The sequence below is a fragment of the Martes martes genome (genome assembly GCF_963455335.1).
Source record: "Martes martes genome assembly, chromosome: 2".
Classification (NCBI taxonomy): Eukaryota; Metazoa; Chordata; class Mammalia; order Carnivora; family Mustelidae; genus Martes; species Martes martes.
This window is the reverse complement of record NC_137889.1, coordinates 55955281-55979806: the sequence shown is the minus strand read 5'-3', so window position 1 is coordinate 55979806 and position 24526 is coordinate 55955281. Positions and strand designations below refer to the sequence as shown.

General features: G+C 51.7%; 1 protein-coding gene across 1 annotated transcript; it reads left to right on the top strand.

Moving 5' to 3' along the window:
- Positions 1-426: 426 nt before the first annotated feature.
- On the top strand, positions 427-20908 carry BLK (BLK proto-oncogene, Src family tyrosine kinase; the record flags this gene model as incomplete). The annotated part of the gene is made up of 12 exons (XM_080796816.1): positions 427-534; positions 2724-2775; positions 4581-4674; positions 5635-5733; positions 6874-6977; positions 11606-11752; positions 12189-12341; positions 13617-13796; positions 14988-15064; positions 17839-17989; positions 19164-19295; positions 20040-20908. The coding sequence occupies 12 exons, from the start codon at positions 427-429 to the stop codon at positions 20243-20245; spliced, it is 1503 nt and encodes a 500-aa protein (XP_080652942.1). The 3' UTR covers positions 20246-20908.
- Between the last annotated feature and the right edge of the window lie 3618 nt (positions 20909-24526).

The window sequence follows — 24526 nt, the reverse complement described above, 5'->3', positions numbered from 1 at the left end:
TGGGAGAGGAACGTGACCTTCCCATGCAATGCAGACTGTGGCAAAGTGAAGACTAGAACCCAGACCACCAGAATCATCATCGGACACTTTCTGGATGCCAGGGCTCCTGTCCCTAGGGCACGGGGGTCCACCCCAGCAGTTTCTGCAAGTTTGCTCAGGCAGATGATCTCTGTGTCCTAAACCCAGTCATTCCTTCTCTCTGGACCACTTCTTCCTGTTCTGGGGGAAAAAAGACAATGCAAGCTTAGCCTGCCAGATGCCCTAAACTGATTGCATGTTCTGATTTTGACTTTCATTGCCCTCCCACTTCCATCCCTCCTCCTCTTCTCTCTAATTGGCCATCCGGAAGGGGTTGGGGGAGCTCTTCTGTACTGAGGCTCTGAAGGCCTACTCACGTCACCAGTCCGCTGTGTGTTCTCTGACAGGATGGGAGTGGTGAGCAGCAAAAAACAGGTGAAGGAGAAGAGTAAGGCCCGATGGAGTCCTGTGAAGGTCAGCACCCAGAGCAAAGATCCCCCACCACTGCCACCCTTGGTGAGTGATGGCTGTTCCCAGCTGGAAAGGGAGGGGGAGGAAGAAGAGCAGAGAGCACATGCTTGTCTCCAGCCAGCACCAGGGCCATCTCTAGATAATTCAGGGCTCTGACAAATCTGCCCCTTTCCCCTGCCACCAAACATGGCAGCCACGTCGTGCTGGTGTGGCAGTGTAGTAGAAGATGTTTAACACCCAGAGTGCCGGTGTTTACATTGAATAGCTGTGTGCTTTGAAGCAGGTTACTTAACTCCCCTATGCCTCAGTTTCCGCATCTGTAAAATGGGTAAAGTGAAAGTGCCTTACTGATAGGGAGGTAACAATATGTGATGTATAGACAACCATGCAATTCCATAACGTACTACCCTTAGCACAGAACCGGGCGTGTGCAGTCCCCAGTAATTCTTAGCCAGTTCTCATTTCACAAGGGCAGCCTTGAAGAGAAAAAGAAATCAAACAGATCAGCTCGAGAAGAGGGTGTGGTGGGAATGGGTCTGAGGCACTCAGCAACGTCTGCTGCCCCCACCCTTACCCAGAAGCTCCTGGACAACAGTCCCCTTCCTAGCACTGCTGCCCACCTTCCAAGGAGTTACTCTCCAGGAATGAGGAACCCTAAGACTAGCCACATCTCTCCAGCAAACCCTCAGCTTCCCCTGGAGCCTGAGATTTCTGGCTTGTTTACAAAACACTTAGTACCCTTCCACAAAGGCTACTACATTCCAAAGAGGCATTTTTAGATGCCCGTTTGTGACACTCCCCTCCCCCACCTGGCCACCTATCCCTTTTTGGTTGGGGGCAGTTGGGAGTCATGCCTGGAACCTGCTCTCTTGCTCTCTGCCTCCAGGGGCACATTCAACTGCTCCACAATTTAATCCAACAGTGACCTGATGGGACGTAGGATTGCTAATCCCATTTCTTAGACAAACAAGGCATTTTATCTGTGTCTCAACTTAGCACAGAGCAATGAGATGCTTGTTGAATGAGTGAATGATGGCTCAGATGACTTAGACTGAGTAATATCGCCAAAGTTACATGCTAATAAGTATAGAGGCTGGAATGTTTTAAACTTTATTTTTTTAAAGACTATTTATTTATTTGAGAGAGGGAGAGAGTGAGCATGAGCAGGGGCAAGGGTCAGAGGGAGAGGGAGAGGCAGACTCCCCATTGAGCAGGGAGCCTGACGCAAGACTCGATCCCAGGACCCCAGGATCACGACCCCGGCCGATGGCAGATATTCAACTGACTGAGCCACCCAGGTGCCCCAGAGTTTTTAACTTTAAAAAAAGAAATCATATGATATATTCTAATTGTGAAGAAAAATTATAAACACTCATTATCCCACTAGCCAGCGATACCCAGAGTTAGCACTACAGAACCCCTGTTCCCAGACCCTATTGTCGATATTATTTATATTATGTGTTTATATTTTCAATGGAGCCATGCTGTATGTACATTGTGGCAAAATGTTGCTTCAAAATTGTGTTCAATAAATATGGAAGACAGACAAAAAATACTCATAACATGTCCATCAGATTAATAGGATAATAAAATGAATACCCAGCACAGCCCCTTTGGTCTTCAGGAGCAGTGACCATTGTCCCCACCCAAGTCCATCCCTCACCCCAGGCCCCTACCCTGAATGTGTTCATCATTCCTTAGCTTGCGGTTTTGTATCATCACATGTCCATATACTCCTAAAGACTGTTTAGTTTCTTTTGCCGGTTGTGAACTTTCCATCGAATTAAACAGCATGTGTTCTTCTGAGACGTGGTTGTCAGATCTTCCGTTACGTCTGTGACCTTCATCCACATTAATGCGCATATCTGGAGCTCACAAGTTCCCACAGTGGCATAGCATTTCCTTGCATGACTGTGCCCCAGTTTGCCTATTTTTCTGTCATTAGTCCTAAGGACGATTTCCACCTTTTACAATTCTTATGTATTATTGTAGTTTTGCTGGGAGTATTCTCATGCATGGTTCCTGATACACACATGCAGAAGTTTCTCTACAGGGTATATACCTAGGGATGTATTTGTTGAGTTTTAGGGAAATATGCCCTATAGAGCCCCTGGGTGACAGGTGCAACAGCCTCCCAGCCCAGGCCTTGGGTTTGGGAGGTGTGGAACTACTGCAGCGTGTGTGTGTGTGTGTGTGTGTGTGTGTGTGTGTGTGTGTGTGTGTTTCTGCTGCAGGTGCTGTTTAACCACCTGGCTCCTGCACCTCCGGACACGTGTCCAGACCAAGGTAAGAAGGGACTGCTTTTGAAGCCGAGGCTCTCCAGGCCATCTGCCCTGGGCCCAGGATCTGTGCAGGCAGAACAGGGACCCAGCTGGGAGCAGCTTCCTGGAGAGGACAGGGGAGGCCCTCCAGGGTCAGAGAGGTGGAGGCTATGGGGGGAGGCAACTAAACCAGGCACAGCGAGGGGTGTGGCCCAACTCTGCCCCAGGCTTCACCTGCCCATGGAGACCCCTCCGGGAACCAAGACCCAGTTCCTGTATCTGAGCCTGGGTGGTTTTTGTGTTTTGTTTTTCAAAAAGAACTACAAACTATAAATGAGACAAAAAGAAAAATGTTACAATAAATACAAACAGCATAAAAAACAAAACCAAGTTTTCAAAGATTCTAACTCCCAACCTCAAAGGGCAAGGGCCGATGGGTCTGCGTATTCCCTCCTGCCCTGAGTCTGTTCCGAGAAAGATAAAAAGCACTATCTTTCTCCCCAACTTCCCCACTTTCCAAAGCTGCTGCTGGCCTTCTGACCACTCACGCCACCCTCCCTCACCCCGTCTCTACTGCCACTCTTGTGGGTAGGACAGTAGGGGGTCGTGTAATGAGTGACCATGGCCCTCCTGGGTCAGGGGTTTGGAGCCTGGGGAGGGGGTGGCTCACAGGATGGTTGCTTTCTTCAGAACTGGCATGCAGGAGCATGAGGAGCTCTGACAGCCTGGGTCCCTCATTGCCTCACCCAGCATGCACTGAGCAAACAGTACCCAGAGCCTGGCTCTCTCCAAATACTGGGGAGGCTATCAGATTGAATAAGACGTGGCTCTTCAACCTGAGAGAGCTCAGAGTCTGTCAAGCTCCCAAACAAAATGCTGAAACCAGATGAGTTATCTTACCTAGTGTTTCTAATCCTGCTGGGGCTCACAATTGATTATCCCAAGACTCGTCCTTCACTTCCTACTTGGGGGGGGGGGGCAGTTCACGGCCCCAGCAAGGAAGCCCTGGAGAAAGCAATAAACTAACTACCTTTGATGCAAAGACTTGAATCTTAGAACTGGAGGTGGGGGGCATTGTCATCTATTCCAATCCCCTCTTCCCCCCTTGGGGAAGTGACTAGTCGTCACACCACACATCGGTGACAAAGCTGAGTCTTCTGCTCCCAGGTGAGTGAGGTGGTCTCCAAGTGACCTTTTCCAGCAGCTCTTGGCTCCCCAGAGCTGGCAGAAAAGCCCTCCTTACTCACAGTGGCCATTCGGATGTCCATTCCCGGGACTAGCAGCAAGTCAGGGTACCACCTGCCAGGAGCACAAGGCCACAGTTACAGGTCAAGGTTACAACAGCCACATTCCCAAGACCACTACCCCCTTTGGAATAGAGGTGGGGAGGGGCAGCTGAGGAAGGGGAAGAGAAGGGAAGCTGATGTGACTTTGAAGCAATAAGGAATCAGCCAACGCTCATTCCCAAACTTGGGATGGCAGCCTTCAGCCCAGTACAGCCAATCTCCCTAAATCTTTGGGCTAGCCACTCCCTGAGAGGGTAGCTCTGGCCAGGCCTTAGGGCTTTGATGTAGAGACCAGAAGCGATGACAGAATGGACTCTAGGGGCAGCCTGTCCTTATTCCCAGCAGCAAGGTTAGAAGGTCAGTCTGGTAGACAGGGGATTCCCCTGCTGCCTCAGTGAGCGAGAAAGCACGCCACAGCTTCCCCTCTGTCCCTGTGTCCTCCTGACCTCATGGCAGCCAGAGATGGCCCAAGCAAGACTCATCCAGTCCCTGCCCTCACTCTACTGGGCCCAAGAGGTGCACATCTCTTCCTTGTTCCCTCTAGAGGAGCACTTCGTGGTGGCTCTGTATGACTACAGCTCAGTGAATGACAGGGACCTGCAGATGCTGAAGGGGGAGAAGCTACAGATACTGAAGGAGTAAGTTCCTGGAATGCGGTCCTGTGGTCAGGGGACTCTGAGGCTCCCTATCACAGTGGGACAGCCACCCAGCCGTCCACCTCCTCACACCACCCCGTCCCTGCCCTCCATGAGTATCTCCTCTATCGCTCTGCCCTCAGTCCAGTCACCCACCATTTCTTTTTACCTTGACCCAGTTTTCTCCTTCTATCTACCATTCCAAAGTCTTTCTCACAAGGTGGCGTCCATTCACTATCTCCCACTCCACTGTCAAAATCCTACTTCTCCTTCAAAACTACCTCAAACATCACCTCCTCCATGAAGCCGTCCTGATGGGCACAGCGCTTGCCTGGCTGCTCCGCCACAGATTTGTGTGTCTCCCTTGCCAGCCAGGACCTCACACAGGATTCTGCTCATGAAATCATCTTTACTTAATTTCTAGGGCTCCCTCTCAGAAACTCCTCCAAAGTCTGCTCTCTCTCTGTTCTGTGGAGCCCAGAGCTTCTGCTTTTGTTCTTGAAGTTCTGCAATGGCCTTGAGCCCAAAGCACAAAAGCCTCAACCTTCTGGCCACACGTGGGCTGCCCGGCTCCTCCTTTGGGCAGCCCACTCCTCCTCCTGCTATTGTCTTTCCTGTCTGGTCCCAACTCACTCACTAAACTCTCAATCTGTCCCATTAACCAAGAGGAAGGCTACTCATGGAGGACAGGGGCCCTCTGGCGTGGTCAGGCTGTCTGGACAAACTCTTCCTCTGGAGTCTTCACCTACCCCTTCCTCCCTGGACCAGTCTGTGAGATGCTCAGCAAGTTAGCACCCCCCCCCCCCCCCCACTGAGCAACTGTATCAGTTCCTTCTCATCTGCCCTCCATGCATCCTCTGCCTCAGGGATGGGATCAGAGTTGGGGAAGGGCTGTGAGCACCCCCCCCCAGAGATACCCACAGGAGTCACTATGCCATTTTGGTTTTCCCTCCTCCTCTGTAGAGTTGGAGACTGGTGGTTGGCCAGGTCTCTCATCACTGGAAGAGAAGGCTATGTGCCCAGCAACTTTGTGGCCCGAGTGGAGACCTTGGAAGTGGAAAAGTAGGTGGACACACGGAGGGCCCTTCAAAGCCGAGGCCCACTTGCTGCTTCTGCCCTGGGGGCTGCTGGGCAGGGAGGGGTCAGAAGGGGCTGAAAGGTGAGCGTCTGGGAGCATAGCATGGAGAGAGCTAGAAAGGGACATAACTGGGGCTGCTGGGGAAGTGTCATCCACAGACGCAGACAGCCTGGTGCTCAGGGAACCACCCCTCTGTGCTCACCTCTTCCCATCTGTGAAATGGAACTGCTCCTCCCCTGATTTATTTGGATGTAAACGTCCCTGCAGGCCCATGACCTTGCAAGCTAACCTTGAGGCATGATGATCAGCTCCCTCTCCTCCAGGGCCTCCGATGGGCAGGACTCAGGGGTACTCACGGCGTGGTGGCCTCAGTCAGAATTGACCTCCAGAAAGCAGTACTCCCCAGAACCCTCATAACCCACTTCTGCACAGCACCAGTCACTCTTTCCCTCCTACAATATGCACTGAAAAAACAGGACCCAGACTCTGACTCTGTCCACATGTGGAGAAAGCTGTAGAAATGAGTAGGATGGGGCTTTTTCCCTGAAAGAGCTGAGAGTCTGTTAAACTCATGAGCAAAGTGCTGGAACTGGGTTAATGGCCTCACCTGGTATCCCTCATCCAGTGACGGTCGCCCTTGGGAGGGTTCTCTGTCTGGCACTCCCAGGCCTGCACCTCTCCCTGGAACAGTGTGTGGGGTCATGGGCACTAACTTCCACACTGATTGGTCCCTGCTTGAGAGGAACATGGCAGGAATCTGTACTCTGAGGGTCTCAGCACTTTGTGGAATTCAGACTTGACCTCAAGGAGGGGCTGCTTTGAGGGAAGATGGTTGGGTATATTTTCCCAGACTATTAACAAAGGGCACCCAAAAATGTTCTCAGTTCAAGAAAGCAGTAAGTCCATCCACTGATGGGAAGTAAAAAGAAGAGGGAGCCCAGGGGCCAAAGGGCATTTCATGAATCAAGATGGGAGGAGTGTTGTTATTTCAGGGTTAACCTGAAAACAGGAAAACGCTATTTTGGGGGGCGGGGGGGTGCACAGCTTAGAAGGGAGGCATGGATAAGAATATTCCAAGGAATATGGTCGGCCTCTGAGGTTTGCCTGCCTTTTCCCTTTTCCAGATGGTTCTTTAGATCAATTAGCCGGAAAGATGCTGAGAGGCAGCTTCTGGCTCCAATCAATAAGGCAGGCTCCTTTCTTATCAGAGAGAGTGAAACCAACAAAGGTAAGCATGGCGCCCAGCCCAGCGCACCCTTCCTGTGCAGTCCCCAGGAAGCCCCCCCGAGGCTGCTTCTGGGAATGCCAGCCAGGGGAACCTAGAGACTTCCGGGCCTCCTGTCTCCCTTTCAGTTCAGGCCCTGCCTGGACAGCCCATCTAGTGTCCAGAAGCTGGGTGTGAGCTTGAGGTGCCAACAGGTCTCCATTGGCTGGGCTGGACACGTACAGGGCACAAGCAGGAGAGGCAGCTAGAGGGCTGCTCCCGCCCAAGCCACTGTGCATCATCTCTGGCTCAGTGGGGACACTGAGGCTGGCGGGGTCTGAAGAGAGGGAGCGACCCAGAGCCATGTTTTGGAATCAAAGGATTTGGGAGCCCATAGACCCCTTAGAAATCATCTCAGCTGAGGCACTTACAGGTACCTGGAAGGTAACAGAGTTTGGAGAAAGGCCCGTGGCTGGGTATGAAAGACTGGGGTGGCCATTGTGGAGAATGGGGAGCACTCATGGATTCAACCCCCTGATTGACCAAAACATTTCTGCCGCTGCCTGCAGGCCACCGGGCTTTCTCTTTCTCTTTCATTTGGTTTTCTTTCCTTTGTTTCTTCTTAAAGTTCCTTTTGTTATGACATATAAAACATATAAAACTTGCATAATTTATAAGTGAGGGTATAATTACAGAATCATAACAAGGAAACACCTGTGCCGCCACAGGAGAGCGAACGTTCCAGACATCCACAACCCCTCTCACCACTCCACTTGTGCCTGTTTCTGACTCAACCTACCCATCCCCCCAAGAGAAATCATGGCTATCTCAACTCTTAAGGAAATCCTCTTTTCTTTTTCTTATTTTTTAAAAGATTTTATTTATTTATTTGAGAGAGAGAGCGCTCACAAACAGAGGGAAGGACAGAAGGAGAAGCAGACTCCCCACTGAGCAGGGAGCCCAATGCCAGTTCTATCCCAGGACCTTGGGATCATGACCTGAGCTGAAGGCAGATGTTTAATCGACTGAGCACCCAGGTGCCCCAACTTTCAGGGAAATCTTTTCTTGCTTTTCCTTATGGTTTTACCACCCATGTTTCGCATATTCTTCAACTTGATGCAAGTGGAATCGTACTATTTTTATTTTTGTATGTCTTGTCCCTTCCACTTGACATTGCTTGTTAGTCTATATTAATTTACTAGGCCTGCTGTAATAAAGTACCAGAAACTGGGGGTGCTTCACAGAAATATACTGTGTCATGGTGGTGCTGGAGGCTGGCAGTCTGAGATAGAGGTGGCGGCAGGATTGGTTTCTTCTGAGGCTTCTCTCCTTGGCTTGTAGATGGCCACCTTCTCCCTGTGTCCTGACCTGCTCCATCCTCAGTCTGTGTCCTAATCTTTTCTAACAAGGACACCAGCCATGTTGGATTAGTCAACACCCCACCCCTGCCAATGACCTCAATAGTTACTCTTTAAAGATCCCATTGCCAAATAGAGTCACATTCTGAGCTACTGGAGGACTCCAACATAGGAATTTGGGGGGGACACAATTCAGCCCATAACAGGTGCCCTCATGTTGTTGAGGACAGTGGTCCGTTCACAGTCACTGCTCTACAGAACCCAGCGTATGAATATTCTGTAAGCTGTTCCTCCTTTCTAATGTTGGGAGACATATGCTGTTTCCAGCTGCGGCTGTTATGAACGTGCTGCTCTGAACCTTATTATATATGCTTCCTGGTACATATTTGCCATCTTTGGGATGCTGAGCCAATAGCCCCATTTGAAAGATGAAGAAACGGAGTCCCTAAGGGAAGAAATGACTCCCATGAGGCCAACAGTGAACAGGGATCAGAGGATCAGAACCCAAATCATCTAAGAGACTTTACAAGGTCTACAATGTGTCCGGTTGGCCTGTTGTGAGCTGATGGAGGCGAATTTCCCTGAGTAACATGAAGGAAGCCTTTGTTCATCAGGACATGGCACATAAGGACCTCTTACATCCTTGTGGCCAATTTTTAATTGGAAGAGAGGTGGTGACAGTGACATCAGAGGAGGAAGGGGAGAGATGATGGCTGGTGGTTGGGGCAATGAGAGGAGACAAAGGTTCTGCTTAGTGGGAGCACCCTGCCAGCCTTGTCCTCCAGCTCCATCACGGCTTGAGAACCACAGCGAGCGGAAGCCCCAGAGCAGCAAACATGGGACAAAGAGAGCTGCTCATTACACCCTGGGAGGCTCAGGGGAGATCCTGATGCCTCCCTGCCCTTCAAAGGGTCAGGGCCAGGTTGAGGAGCAGGAGGGGTGCATTGGTCAGTTGGGTGCTCTATACAAAATTTCCAGAAATGTACCAGTGGATGAATTAAATCCATATATATCTATATGTGGATATTGCCATATTGCCACTATTCCATTTTTTTTAAGATGTTTTAATTTATTTGACACAGAGAGATCACAAGTAAGCAGAGAGAGAGAGAGAGGGAAGCAGGCTCCCTGCTAAGCAGAGAGCCCGATTCGGGACTCGATCCCAGGACCCTGGGATCATGACCTGAGCCGAAGACAGCAGCTTAACCCACTGAGCCACCCAGGCGCCCCGCCACTATTCCATTTTAATGACAAAGCACCTCTGACCAAGAAGCGATTTGGGAATCACTGGAGATGACATACTTGTTTTGTTTTTAGAGAATATTTCAAATATGTACAGAAGTAGAGAGAATAGTATAATGGAACCCCTTGCACGCAACATTCTGCTTGGACAGTGATCTCTCAGTCAATCCTATTTTCTGTGTATTCCCACCCACCTCTATTATGTTGACACAAGTCCCAGAATCATGTGATTTCGCCCTGGACATGATGTCTTAGTCATTGTCTATTGTTAAGGTGCCCTCTGGAAGAAAGGGATCCCCCGCCCAACCTCAGGATGGAGGAAGGGGTTCTCTAAAGGTGGAGGTACCCCTCTTGTCCTTGCCCACCATGGGGAAGCTAGTCCAAGCTGGAAATTGGCCAGCTGGAGGCAGGGCTGCAGGACTGCCCCAGCCTCATCAAGCCCACACAGACAGACGGACATAGACACATGTGCACACATGCTCCTCGGAATCAAGTGCCCTCCCTCTGCATCTGAAAACTGCAGCCAGCGGATGGAAGACACGGAAGGAACGCTGCCCCCAGAAGCCGGGGAAATGAATTCTCACCCCGTATTGCCTTTGTCGTCTCTTAGCCTCTCAAACCTCTGTTTATGGGTACCTGGGTGAGGATCAGCTAGTTTCCCAGTCTGAAGGCAGACAGTTCTGTGGGCATTAAATCTCAATATCTGGGAGCCCTGAACCAGCAGTTGAAAGTATTTGGAGGAATATCAATAAGAAGAATATTAAACTGTGAAAAGAAATGGGGGACAGGCCCTTGGATGAACCCCGGGCAAGCTGGAAGCCCTAAATCACGAGCTCTGGTAGCAGCATCGTGGGGAGGAGAGCAGGGTCTCCTAGGCTTCTTATGATGCAGCCTACACGAAGTCCAGCTGGAAAAAAAAAAAAAAAAAGAGGAGGGGGGAAGAAAGGCCCTCTTCCTCACTACCCGGGTGGTGCGAGGTTCAATGAACTCATTAGAGCCACTCTCCTGTTTCTTAGATAGTGAGACCCGGTTGCACTTACCGGGGCGAGGCAGGAGAGACAGTTTGTACCGAGCAGGGTGGAGCTGCGGTCGCGGGCGTGGGATGGGCCTGGCGACAGCAAGGTGCACACAGATCTTGCTTGGTTTGTAAGTAGGTGATGAGAGGCACAATAGCTAAGGGAGCTGAGAGGGAAAGGTGGTTTGCGAGGGAGACAAACAGCACCGCGGAAAAACCAGGCATGTACACCCAGAAGAAGAGGCGTCCGAGCCTGACACCTAGCGGTGGAGCTTTGTATCGCTTACCGCAAAAGCGTCCTCTCGGAGGATGGGGAACTCTCAGCCTGCCACTAGCATTCCCCTTCCTGGCCTCAGTTTCCTCATCTTCCCATTAAGAGTAGCGGGCGTGTTACCCAGAGAGCTGGACAGAGACATTTTATAAAAACATCAAGTCGTGGAAAGACGTTTCTCCAGTGGCAACTCTTGCCTCCTAAATTGCTCTTAACCTTTAGCATCTGCTATCCCTGCCTGCAGGCAGACAGTAATATACATGACAAGGTGCAGAGATGTTTATGAACTTGAACAGAATTCCTGGGAAATAGCTTATTATATTCTCCTCCACGGACATGAGTGCTTAAATTTGGTATTTGCTATTCCTTGTGGAGGCAGAGCCAGCCTTTTCAGCTAGAATGAGTGAGTTGAATGAATCCAGGAATCAATCAATCCTCTGGTTCCTCCAATAACTCTACATTTCTCAATAAATAGTCCACGGCAAAGGCGGGTCCCTGAATGACCAGATGCCCAAGTGGGGGACAGCATGTTTGCTTCAGAGTTCTGGGATTCCCTGGCTGAGTTTTGGGAGAGAGACATCAAGGTCTGAGTTGGGTGGCGAGGATAGGGAAGGCTTTCTGGAGGGTTGAGGTTGAGATGAAAGAAAGGTAACCTATGGTGGAAAGGGTTAAAATGGAGGGCAGAATTTGGGTGGTTTTGAAATGAAGACCAAATCTTAACCCTGATTTTCCCTCTGTATGCCTTGTGTCTTTATTACTCCTCTAGGTGCCTTTTCTTTGACTGTGAAGGATGTGACCACCCAGGGGGAGATGATCAAACACTACAAGATCCGATCCCTGGATGAAGGGGGCTATTACATCTCCCCCCGCATCACCTTCCCTACACTCCAGGCTTTGGTGCAGCATTATTCTCGTAAGAGGGGAGGATGTGACAGGGGTGCAGAGGAGCCTTTGGATCTATCACTAGATCTCAAGATCATGTGAATCACTGGTGCCATCTTAGGGTAGAGGGTTATCCCAAAGCTGGGCAAATATCGGCATAGTGATTCAAAGTCGATTTCCCTAATCCCTTCTACTGGCTCACTCAGCATGTGACCACTTGGAGCATAACAAGGATTTTCAGTCTTAGAGAGGTCAATGACAGCATGCCTTGCTTTACGCAGAATGAATGCAAATAGCAGAGAGTGTGTATAGCAAATGTGAACACAGGCATATGTGTGCTTGGACATGGGAGTGTGGTTGGCAAAAACAAGAAGGGGACACAGCTGGGAAGGATATGGTTCCTGAGGGAGGCCTGTGATTGGGCTACTCTGGTAATCTCCAGCCCCATCTCTTCTTCCCTAATGCAGAGAAAGGGGATGGTTTATGCCAGAGGCTGACCCAACCCTGTGTGAGCCTGGCTCCTCAAAACCCCTGGGCCCAGGATGAATGGGAAATCCCCCGGCAGTCTCTCAAGCTGGTCAGGAAACTCGGGTCTGGGCAGTTTGGCGATGTCTGGATGGGTGAGTATGTGGTAGCCAGAAGCCTCTCTCTCCCTGCCCTGTGTCCAGAAGCACAGAAGGCTCGGGATATGCACACTGTATTGTGCTTCCCCAGAAAGCTTGTTTGGGAGAAGGGCCAGAGGCAATGGTACCCATTTTACAGATGAGGTAATGAAGGCAAGTCTAAGACACTGCAGTGACTTGCCCTCCGCTGTCAGGACACCACGGTGGTACAGTAGGAACAGACTCCAGCTCTCCCAACACCTTAGCTGGTTCCCTCCCTCACTTTTCACTGCCTGGGGCTAGCCTGCCATGGACTGGTGTGTGAACTTGAACATCTGGCTAACTCCTCTTAGCTTTGGTTTGCCAGATGGAAGTGACCTGTTCAACATGGTCAACAGTGACCCAGGAGCTCCAGAAGTCTAATAATAGACCAAGCCACTGCTTGTAGCTGGGTGACGAACTAGGTCACTGAGCTCCCACGTCCCTGTACATGTAGCTGACGACCACTCTTGTACTCACCAAGAGCACTAGCAGACTATAAAAGGCAGTGTTTTATTTTATTCCTTGACCGATCCATAGCTCTGAGGCACGATATCCAGGTGAGATCCTACTGCGTCCCCAAACCCTCCTCCAGCACCCGGGACTGATGCCCGAAACACCTATGTGTGGAGCCCCACATAGGTCTTGCAAAGGTCCCCTGAGAAGGGCGTGTCAATTATGATTTATCTTTTATCTCTCAGTGTGGATAGGGGGGCTTGATGAAGGGAGGGGAGAATGTGGAGGTACATGGGAAGGAAACTTGCAGGGCACAGAAAGGAGGGAAAGAGGTCTACAAGCCACCTCTGCCTCCTCAGCAGTGTTGCCATGGGCTGTGATGCCCATTTCCATACTGAAGCTATTGTGTGGTGGAAGAGACTCAGGTCAGGAAAGGAGGCAGGCTATAGGGAGGACAGAAGGGACACGACACACCAGGACAGACCTGGTGCAGGGGCAAGGAGGTAAAACAGCCCCCCTCCAGGCAGGGAAGTTTCTCAACTTCCTGAGGCTCCAGTCAGGCACATGAGGCTGAGACAGGCTGGCATCCTGCAGGAAAAGCCATCTCATCTGTCACTTATAGGACCTGAACGTTCAAGCCCAGGGCTCCATCCTAGGGGGGCAGCTCTGACCTCAGTCCTCCACCTATAGAATAAGGATGGCTCCTGGGAGCTCATAGACATTTTAGTGAAGTGATCACCTCCCATAGTGTCCGGGTCTTCTGAATGGTTTCTTTATTCTCTCCCTGACCCGGCTCAGGTTATTACAAGAACAATGTGAAAGTGGCTGTCAAGACCTTAAAGGAGGGAACCATGTCTCCGGAGGCCTTCCTGGCAGAAGCCAACATGATGAAAACTCTCCAGCATGAGAGACTAGTTCGTCTCTACGCCGTGGTCACCAAGGAACCCATTTACATCGTGACCGAATACATGGCCAGAGGTGGTGCCCTGCATGGGGCTGCATCGTCAGACGTGGTGGGAAGGGGCAGAGTCAAGGCGTGAGGAGCCCAGAAGGCTGAGGCTGATCTGCTGCAGTGGGTCTGCCAGAGAGGGGACCTCCGTGAGGGATCCCTGGGCCATGGGCCCCACCAATTAGCCAATATCCTACAGATCTAAGGTTTTCCACAGGACTGAGGGGCAGGAAGGAAGGACAGTGGGAAACAATATGGGTCAATGGTTCTTTCAGAGCTGTGTCCCCCATTCAGACACACTTCAGGCAACATTTTTGGAGGGCACCTTCTATGCCCAGCACTGTTTGATGCCCACTGGGAAGGGCAGAGCACTGCCAATAGTTCTCAACTGGGCATCCAGAGATAGTTCTGGTCCCAGTTCTGCCACTCACTAGCCGTGGACCTCTGACAACCATAAATGACATCATGGGTGAAAAGAGAGATCAGGCCAGCTGGCCATGGAAGTCCACAGTGGAGCCAAGATCTCATGGGGCAGTGGGTGGGGGTCAGCCTATGAGCTCCTTCCCACCCTTCCTGTGACCCTGATTGCCCAACACTTCTGTAGGATCCTAACCTGCCATGTTAACCTAACTCCTTAGAAATCATCCTCAAGGGGGCCCTACATTGAGCTGGGAGCACAATGCCTCCGCCGCCCACCCAGCCCCACCTCAGGTGGCCATCCCTCCCAGTTCTTAGATGCCACGGTGGAGCTGCATTTGTCCCCCGCACCAAACCCCGGGAGGCAGGGGTCTCCGTGCTGGCATTTTTTGCACCCTTGGTCCTCAGAGACAGAATCTCCGCCAACAAAGGGTGAAGGGGACAGGAAGACGGTGTGGGATATCATGCCAGGACCAGGCACTGAATATAGAGTCGGGACATCAGGTTTTGCTCCTGGCTCCCTGGCTGGGTGTCTCTGACCCTTGCTGAAACTGAACTTCCTCTGAGCAGCTGGGAGCACAGTGGCTGCCTCCTGGGATGCTCTGACAACAGATACTAGAATTTCTGTAAAGCAGAAAGCACTCTGCAGCTGTGGGTGGTTTTGCTCTCTGTGTACCGGAGATCTGACAGGGTGCCCCGTGCTTCCTGACACCAGGTTGGGGGCAGTGCACACATGGGAGGGATCGGCACAACCAGGGTTGGCTCATTTTGCACAAGAACGGTTGCAACTTCTCTTTCCTTAGGATGCTTGCTGGATTTCCTGAAGACAGATGAAGGTAGCAGATTGTCCCTCCCCAGACTGATCGACATGTCAGCCCAGGTTTGTGAGCTATCAAGTATAGCAAAGCCCAGGAGTAGTGATGACCAAAGGGACCCAGAACCCCACCCTCTCCTCTGTGCCTTCATGAAACTGGCTATTCAGAGGTTGTGGCCACTCAATTTAGGCTGGGCTGGGAAGGGCAGAAAACACAGAGTAATAACGGTTTAAATTTGTAAATATCCAGAGGTGTTCTGTGTGGGGGCAAGTAAGTGGGTCTTTCCCTCAAAGACACAGGGACCCACATTTCTTCCATCTGCTCTGCACTTAGCATGTCATCTAAGCCCACCTTCTTCCTTCTAACAGCTGAGCCACTCAGGCTTCCCACCTTCTTCCTTCTAGAGACATGTCCCTGAAGTCACCTACTCTCCTTACTTTGACATTTCTTTCCCTGCCCCCAACCATGTCACCTGGCCACACCCAGGCTGCGAGGGAGGTTGGGAAATGCAGTCTTTATTCTGGGCCATTGGGATGAAGTGAGATGAGTCCAATTATTCCTGAAGAGAAGGAGAACGGATGGTGTGGGAAACCCGGAGAGTTCACCTGAATTCCATGTGACAGTGTAGGCAGGCGTGTCGTGACCTCCTTTCTTCCTCAGATTGTGCCCACAAATGCCTTCTCCAGCAGGTGAATCACAGTCCAGACTTCATGAGGTGAAGAGTGAAAGGGAGAGAAGGGGTCGTTCCTCCCCGGGATGTCAGCCGAGGGTGCTAACTGGCAGGGACACACATCTGATGGCCCTGAATGTGTGTGTGTCTGCTAAAACTGGAACTCTCAGCAGAAAAGCTCTGGTCTGTGGTCAGCCGGTGAGACCCAGAAACACACACACATCCGCCTCCAGAGAGGAAACCTCCCCCTCACCCCACACCACCACCCCATCCCCACCTTGTCTGGTATTATCTGTTATTAGTATCAGTGCAGGAACTGATGTCACCATGCCATTTTTCCACTGAGGTTAGCGCAGGTGGGTTTGGGTAGGGTGCTGAGTGGTCTCGGAAAATTAACACTGGTAACCAGCCTCAAACCACAAAACAGTGATGAGTGGCCACCTCTTCTTTCTTTCTTTCTTTGCCTTTCTCACTCTCCTCTGTCTCTCTCTCTCTCTCTCTCTCTCTCTGTCCCTGGGGAATCTTGGGTCTTCCCAGGGGCAAAGGATGTGAAAAGCCACCTGCATTTATACCTAGGGGTGGCCAAGAATCTAAGGGTTAGGAAACCAGAAAATCAGAAACTCCCAAGTGAACAGCTTCTAAACCCCATTCTAGTCATGCTTGCGTCTCACCACACACGTGTGCGGACACACACACACATACACACGACCCTTCTGGGCGCTCCTTTTCCTGCTTTGCAGGATGAAATGCAAATCCCCCCTACAACCATAAACATGTGCCCTACTTTGCAGCCCCACAGTCCCCCCAGATGTTCTGTCACACCCATGAGCCCTCCCTCAGGCTGTCGCCTTCACCCAGAATACCTGGGCAAAATCCTAGCATTTTATCTGGCAAAATCCTAACCAACGTTCAAGACCCAAGTTAAATTCAATTCAGATTTCTCTGGATGGGAAAGGGGCAGAAAACGTTTTCTGCACGAGTTTCTGTTAGCATCGTGCGTGGTGTAGTCATCTTGAAAGCCCATCTGGTTCCCTCGCACCTTGTTCCCCCCCTTTGGTAGGATTTCCAGTACTTCTCAGTACGCATTTGTTAATGGGAGGAGTACTGGTAAATGTTATCCAGATCCAAGATATTTGGTATTCAGCTTTCTAGCCCCCACAGTAGCATACCAATAAATGTATACTGATGCAATGATTTAGCAAAGGAGCAAATGAATGACTAAGTGAATGGATTCATGAATAAACCAGGGCAGATGGACGCTTATGGAGAAGTGGGATGAAGTCCGGTGCTGCCCTCTTGCCATCGCTGGTCTGGGGGTACATTGGCATTTTATGCTCTGCCTCGATTCCTTCATCCATCAAGCAGGAGTGCAAAGAATAAAGCCTAAATGAGTTTCCTCGACTACAAGACACAAGCGCCACACGAGCAGCTATTCCTGGCCCAGTGCTGGTGGTGGGGGACAGAAACAGAAACGGCCTCTGGGCCACTGGAATTCTGCGCATGCCCTCTGAGGGCCTGGTTAGCCCCCTGGCCACATGTCTTGTGTAATGGCCACCTCAACTCTGCACCCTGGAGACCCCTTTCCTCATGTTCCAGGTCAGGACAGGGACCCCTCAGAGAGCTTAAGCAGCTCCAATCCAAGGCTCCCTGCTCCAGAACAGTGCTGCTGACTTGGCGAGGAGATAAAACCCTTTCTTTCCCTCTTTTCCTGCCCTTTTCTCCCCCAGCCCCTTAAAAGACCTTCTTCTCCTGCTTTCATTCTGCTGTCTTCCTCCCCCGCAGACACTTGGAAGGAGAGAGAAGTGGGTGAGGGGTTCAGGCAGCTCTGGCTCTGACATCTGCGTCTCTGCTTTTCTGGGCTTTTCGAGGGCTGGGGTCTATGGTTTAGTCAGCTGAAGAGTGGTGGAAGCCAGTTTTCTCCACTCAGGAATCTGCTCCTTCTCCTTCTCCAGCAGCACCCCTTGCCCCCTATGCATCTGCCAACAAACACAAACACAGACCTCCAAGTGTTCCTGCCCCTTCCAGGCTATGAGGGGTGAGGACCAGCCCTCCGGATAGGTGGGCAGGTCCTTCCTCTCCTGATAGCGGCTCTGCAGGGCACGCTGGTTGGGCTCCATCCTTGCCTGGAGGTCCCTACGCTGTCCTTCACTGTGTGGCTTGTTCCCTCAGATTGCCGAAGGAATGGCGTACATCGAGCAAATGAATTCGATCCACCGCGACCTGAGGGCAGCCAACATCCTGGTGTCTGAGACCCTGTGCTGCAAGATCGCGGACTTTGGTTTGGCCCGCATCATTGACAGTGAATACACTGCTCAGGAAGGTGGGCGGAGCCCCCATCTGCAAAGGAGACCTTGGGCCTTACCTTCCCCAACCCCCTAAACCCCCTTGTGCTTCTCCTTGCCACTTCAGAGCAGAGCTTCGTGGTTTTCCCAGTTCTGGCCTCACTCCCAGGTAGATCAGCATTTCCGTAAAGGGGCTTCACTAGTGCCTAATGAGGATTGGCTTTGTGATGAAGTAGGTTTGGAGATGCTGCATAGGCCGTTCAGACCCTCTTTGGAGAGTCCTGGTGCACACCAGCATGTGAAAGGCACTGACAAGTCCTGCAGCAAAGAAACAGTATATATTTGCTTCACCTGTCTCTCCAAAACTAATTTGAGCCCAAGGTACTTTTTTCATTTGGCTTCTATAAGCCTCCCACAGGTCTAGGGTTTCCCAGAACACACTATGGAAAACATTTTTCTGAAGCATGAGCAGGCAGCAAATGCTTATACCCGAATTAGGGTTTCCACAGAGCACTCTGCTTTTCTTCATGAGGAAAAAAAAAAAAAAATCTTCTTCATGAGAGGATTTAAAATGGTCAGATACATGTATCAAGCAATCTAGCAAGCAATATTAGCCAAGCATATTAATCAGTTGGCACAGGAGAAGGATCAATAGGGCTTGTTCCCTGAGGAAGCTTCAGGCTGGCTGGGGAAACCGAGAAAGCAGGGCAAGGAAGGAGGTAATCCCGTGCTGAGCTGTACGCTGTCTACTCTAAATGCTGACCAGGCTGCAGCTCCCCAGGGGGCTTCATGGGACAGCGGGATTGGAATTCCCTCCTAGGGAATTCCCACCTAGGCACACAAGTCCGTTGTCATCATTTCCATTTTGCAGGTAAGGATTAAAAGGCAGGGACCAGTTAAGGTGACTTGCCCAAACCATGAGTTCCTGTTATTAAACATGTGAGGTGGAAATGACTCTTCTGTCCCAGGTGGAAACACATGTGGGTTGCCCTGTGAAGCCCATTGAACCAAGACCCAAACAGGGTGACAGAGATTGTCTCTTGGGCTGTGCACCCCTAGTGTCTTCAACATGCCTACTCATGTGTCCTAGTGGGTCTTAGTGGTTCTTTGTGTACAGAGATGGTGGTCCAAGCCCTGCTAAAGGGGGGGAGGGAAGGTGCATAGGGACAGTTGGTCATGGCCTCACAAAGCTGCCTGTGGCTTTTCTCATAGGTGCCAAGTTCCCCATCAAGTGGACTGCCCCAGAGGCCATCCATTTTGGGGTGTTCACCATCAAAGCAGATGTGTGGTCGTTTGGAATCCTCCTGATGGAAATCGTCACTTATGGGCGTGTACCCTATCCAGGTAGGTGGCTTGGTCCCGCAATGACTAGATGGGCTCCCTGCCTTCCAGAAATGGCTGCATGATAGATATCCCATCCTTGGTGCCTGGGGCTGCCCACATCTATGCCAGAATGGGGTCCCCTCAGTTGGAACAGAGACTCATGCATGTCACTCTGGGGACAGAGGCTCTGTGCCCCTTCTTCAACATTGCTTTTGGCAACAGGGCTGTGCCCCTTCATTCAGGAGAGGTCAGTAAACCCCCAAACCAGGAATTAAGTGAAGGTCAGTGTCTGAACTCAAGTTCACTCCAAACTGGTTCTCACTTGAGGATAGCTTGTCTCTCCTTTGGCCTTGCACCTTGGATGTACTTCCCGGAAGCCGTGTTCTGACTGTACAACTTCCCAGCCCTCCCCCTCACCCGGCCGCCAAGGGGCTTGGCCGACTCAGCAGCCTACAGCCAGCGGTCTCCCTCAGCCGGCTAGTGCATCTTCACGGAGCACCTGGCCAGCGAGGGAGGGGCTTGGGCTGTGTGCCCATGGCAGGTAAGCAAGACAGGGTCCCACACACGGAGGAACTGCCCGCACTAAGGAGACAACCCAGAGCCTCCCCTCCAGCTGTTCTCGGAGGAATGACATGTGAATAAAGAGTTGTTTCTGAGGGGCACCAACTGGGCAGCCCAGTGACCCGCGAGGGAGGATGTGGTGGTCTGGGCCTCACGGGCTCCCGCCGCCCCTCAGCCGCGCTCTGGGTCCCCTCCGGCCTGCAGGAATGAGCAACCCCGAGGTCATCCGCAGCCTGGAGCGTGGGTACCGCATGCCACGCCCTGACTCGTGCCCGCCGGAGCTGTACCACGGTATCATCGCCGAGTGCTGGCGGAGCCGGCCGGAGGAGAGGCCCACTTTTGAGTTCCTGCAGTCAGTGCTCGAGGACTTCCACACCGCCACGGAGCAGCAGTACGAGCTGCAGCCCTAGGCCCTGGCGCAGGGACACACGTCCGGGGCCCTCGAGGCCCAGGGATGGCTCACACCTGCGGCCCAGCCTGTAGAACTGACCAGGCATGTTCACCTCGCAGCTTTTATTCCAGCCCCAGCCAGCCTGGAAAGGCAGGGAGGAATTGGTACGCCCATTTCTCAGATGAGGAAAGTAGAGGTAGAGGCGGCTGGATGGGTGGATCACACAGCATGGACTCGGGACATCCAATGGCAGTCCAACCCTTCTCTGGCTGTGTGACCTTGGGTGAGTCACTCAGCCTCTCTGTTCCTCTGCTGTCTTACTTGTACCATGGGGGAAGAACCATGATAGTACCTACCTCGTATGTTCCTCAAGAGGATTACATTCGTTAACCCCAGTAAGATATTCAGAATAGTGCCTGGCAAACGCCTGGCACACTGTTAAACGTTTGGCATCGTGTAACAACCCTGAGCTGGCGCCAAAAGCAAGAAGTCGGCTACAGGTGACTGGGGAGTCCCACTGCTCCCACCTGCGCCGTCCGCGCCCCTGTCCTGCTCGCTCTCTGCTACCCCAGAAGCAGGACTGGGTCCTCTGAGATGTCCGTTCAGAGAAGCGTCCACCTGCCCTGATCTAGATTGTGCTCCAGCACTTTGGGACTTTTTCGTAATAAAGTTATGAGATCTGACCTTCGCAGTGTCGTTACTGGGAACAAGCCTGGACCTCACTACGTGACACAGGCGGTTTGCATGAGTGACGCGGCGAGGGACTCGCGGATCCGTGGAAACCGAGCCCAGGCCTCAAGAACAACACCGCAGACCCAAGGGTCATTGCCTTTTAGGGGAGGCTTGAGCGGGGCCGGCAGGTGGCGCCCTCACCTCAGAAATCCTTGGGCATCTGGTCTGAGTCCAGGACCCGTTGCTGAGGATGGACCCTGGGAGGGTGCGAGCCGCCCTTGTTGGGGGTGCGTGCACGGGGAGCAAGCGCCCTGGGCTCTGAGTCCTGCGACCAGGTGCAGCAACGATGTGCGGACGATGATGGGATGGTAACACCAGAAAACATTCAAGGCTTCACACTGTTCAGGAGGCTCGCTATTTGTCATTTTTTTTGGTTTTTATTTATAATAGATTTATTATAATAGATTATTATTAAATAGATTTATTATGATAGATTTTTTTGAGCATTTAGGTTTATGAAAAATAAGTGGAAAGAATAAAGAATGTCCATTTACCCCTCACCGCCTCTATTTCCCCGCCCCTCTATTTCCTCTATTATTAACATCTTGCAATAGTGTGGTTCATTTGTTAACAACTGACAGGCCAAATTAACACATCATTATTAGCTAAAGCCGGTAGTTTACATTAGGATCTGCTCTTTGTGTTATGTTGTATGAGTTTTGGACAAATGTATAATGACTTGCCTCCAGCATTACGCTATCATACAGAATAGTTTCGATGCCCTAAAAATCCCTTGTGCTTCTATTCATCCCTCCCTCCCTTTGAACCCCTGGCCATCAACTTGCCATGTTTTGACCCCTCTGATCCTGGTAACCCAAGGAATATTACGATGCTGTATACAGAGGAAGAAAGGCAGGCACAAAGAGACTGGGTAGTATTCCCAGGTCACACTGCTTATTAGTGGTGGGAGGGGGTTGTGGAGGCAAGCACAGCTGCTGGACTATGGCAGCAGAGTCTTGGCGGGAGCTGCTGGGCTGGGAGAACCTCATAGCAGGAGCTGCTCCTGCAGGGGAACAGAGGTGACTGGGCAAAGAAGAACACACGTCTGTACGGTCCTTGGGATTTCCAGTATGCATTCCCATACTGTCTATGGATTCTCAAACAGCTCTGGGGAGGCATCACCATTGTTATCAAGCCTATACTCCTTTCCATACAAGAAATAAATGACAGACACTCCACACCACGGAGCTTATGCAGAGGCTCTTAGTGGCCAGTGCTGGACCCCAGATTTGAACCCATTCTTTGCCCCCAGCCTCTCGCCACAAACTACTACGTAGGTGAACACGACACTCCCAGGAGCAGGCAATGCTGGTACGCGGAGGTCAGGCAGGCTCACAAAGCAAGTCTCATGTGGAGCCTAATGAGTGTGTGTGAAGCAGGCAACGTGGTCAGATTGGGGCTTGGACAGATCTCCTCTAGGCCATCCAGGATTTGGGAGATAGAGGGCTCTAGGGACAAGGAACCCTGTCCTCGGGGCAGTGGGGAGAGGGAGGGGCAGAGAATTGCCTCTGAGCTCCACCAGGAACCATGGGCACTTTGGGGGAGAGTACTGCTGAGTCTTTTAGAAAAAAAATTCACAGCTCAGCCTCCCCCACTCTGGAGGAGGCCTAGTGCCCACGCCCCATCTCCTCAGAATCTCTGGGAATTGGGGCTGTCAGGGCCAGACCCCAAGATGAGGGAACATGGCTGGAGGGAACTAAGCTGGAATTCAGGGCAACCTGTAGAGGGTGGGGAAGGGCACCAGACAGAGACAGATCTGAGCCCATAGGGCTGACAGATGAGCGGGGTCCTGAGAGGACCTAAGAGTGACTCTGGAGGTAGGACTGGAAGGAGTCCTATCAGCCAGATAGAAAATGAATCCCTCCTTCCCACTTAGCCGCCTGGACCTACAGCCTGGGCACCACCTCCCTGCCTCTCATGGCCCCTGTGAAGTGGTTTCCAGTGACTTGGGCTCCAGCTGTCCAGAGCTGCAAGGCCTGGGGCAGGCTCGTCACCTCCCTGGACCCCACCGCCTTCCCATAAAGATGAAGTGGGTTCTCTCGGTGCTTTGTAACTGCACTGTTTCTAAAAATCACTTCAGCTCCTTGTTTTGAAAAACAGGTTTCTCGGGGTGCCTGAGTAGCTCAGTGAGTTCAGTGACTCTTGGTCTCAGCTCAGGTCATGATCTCGTGGGTTGTGGGATCGAGTCTAGCACTGGGCTCCGTGCTCAGCAGGGTGTCTGTTTGAGATTCTCTCCCTCTGCACCCTTCCCAAGGTGCTCTCTCTCTCTCCCTCTCTCAAATAAATAAACCTTTGGGAAAACATAATAAATAAAAGACAGGCTTCTAGTCTCTCTCTGAGATTCTGATCCAGCGGGTCTAAGGTAGGATCTGGAAGCCTCATCTTTCCTATAGCTCTCAACCCTGGCTGCGGTTCAGATGACGGTGCGGTGGAGGTCAGGCCATGACACAGGGGAAGGAACATCTAAAAATACCAGTGCCAGGATTCTAGGAGGGGCCCGACCAGTGGCACATTTTAGATGTCTGCAGCTGATACTAGAGTTCAGCCAGGATTGGGAACCATGGGGCTAGGCTGCATGGGGTTAGGAAGGACCGTTCCCAGGAGGGCAAGCCGCAAGGCACCTGGGGTTCCTAGTCTGATGCCCAGGTCCTGGAATCGCAAGACCAGCTCATGTCTGTTGTTTTTCCCAGTTCTCTATGCAAGTCCTAACCTGCAGAAACTAGAAAAGAAACCCATGAGCCCAATGCCTTCTCAGACCCACCTTGTCAGGCACACAGAGGTTTTCTGGGGGTGAGGCTGGAGCCCAACCTTGAGGGACCAGAGAGACTTTTCACCACCAGGAGGCGCCCTTGCCTCAGCGGTGCCCAGAACTGAGCCTGAGTGCCCCAGGAGGCTTTGTTGGGACAATCGTTCAGTTCATAAAGACCCAGAAGCTTTTCAATTCCCAGCCAGAAAGTGAAGTGTGAGAGGATGTGGAGAGAGATGCAGCATGACAGAGAACTACAGAGATAGATACAGAGAGAGACAAGACGGAGAGAAAGAGAGACAGAGAGAGCCTGAATGGGCAGAGGCGACATTTCCTGCTCTGGGAATTTGTCTTCCGAGTGGGAGAGCTGCTCACTCAGGGCTGTGGAGGTCATTCGCTCCCACCAGGATCTGCAAGTGGGAGGAGATCGCAGGGAGGGCCCGGGCCTGAGACGTTTGATCGCTGCCCGTCTCCCAGAGCTCTGGTGAGGAGCACACCTTGGACCCAGACATCTCCCTGCCTGTGATGGAGACCCAGCCCTCCTGTCCCTCTTCCTCCACAGAGGCAGGACACATGTGCAGCAATGGAATTGCTGCAGCATTTGGAAAATGAAGAACGTCAAGATCTTTGCGGTTACATAGACCTGGGTTCAAATCCAAGCACTTCCTTTCCCAGGATGTGTGACCTTGGACCCTTGGCTTGATTTCTCTGAACCTCAGTTTCTCTGAACCCAAAATGGGAGCATCTGGGTGGCTCTGTGGGTTGAGTTTCCAACTCTTGATTTTGGCTCAGGTCGTGATCTTGGGGTCGTGGCATTGGGCA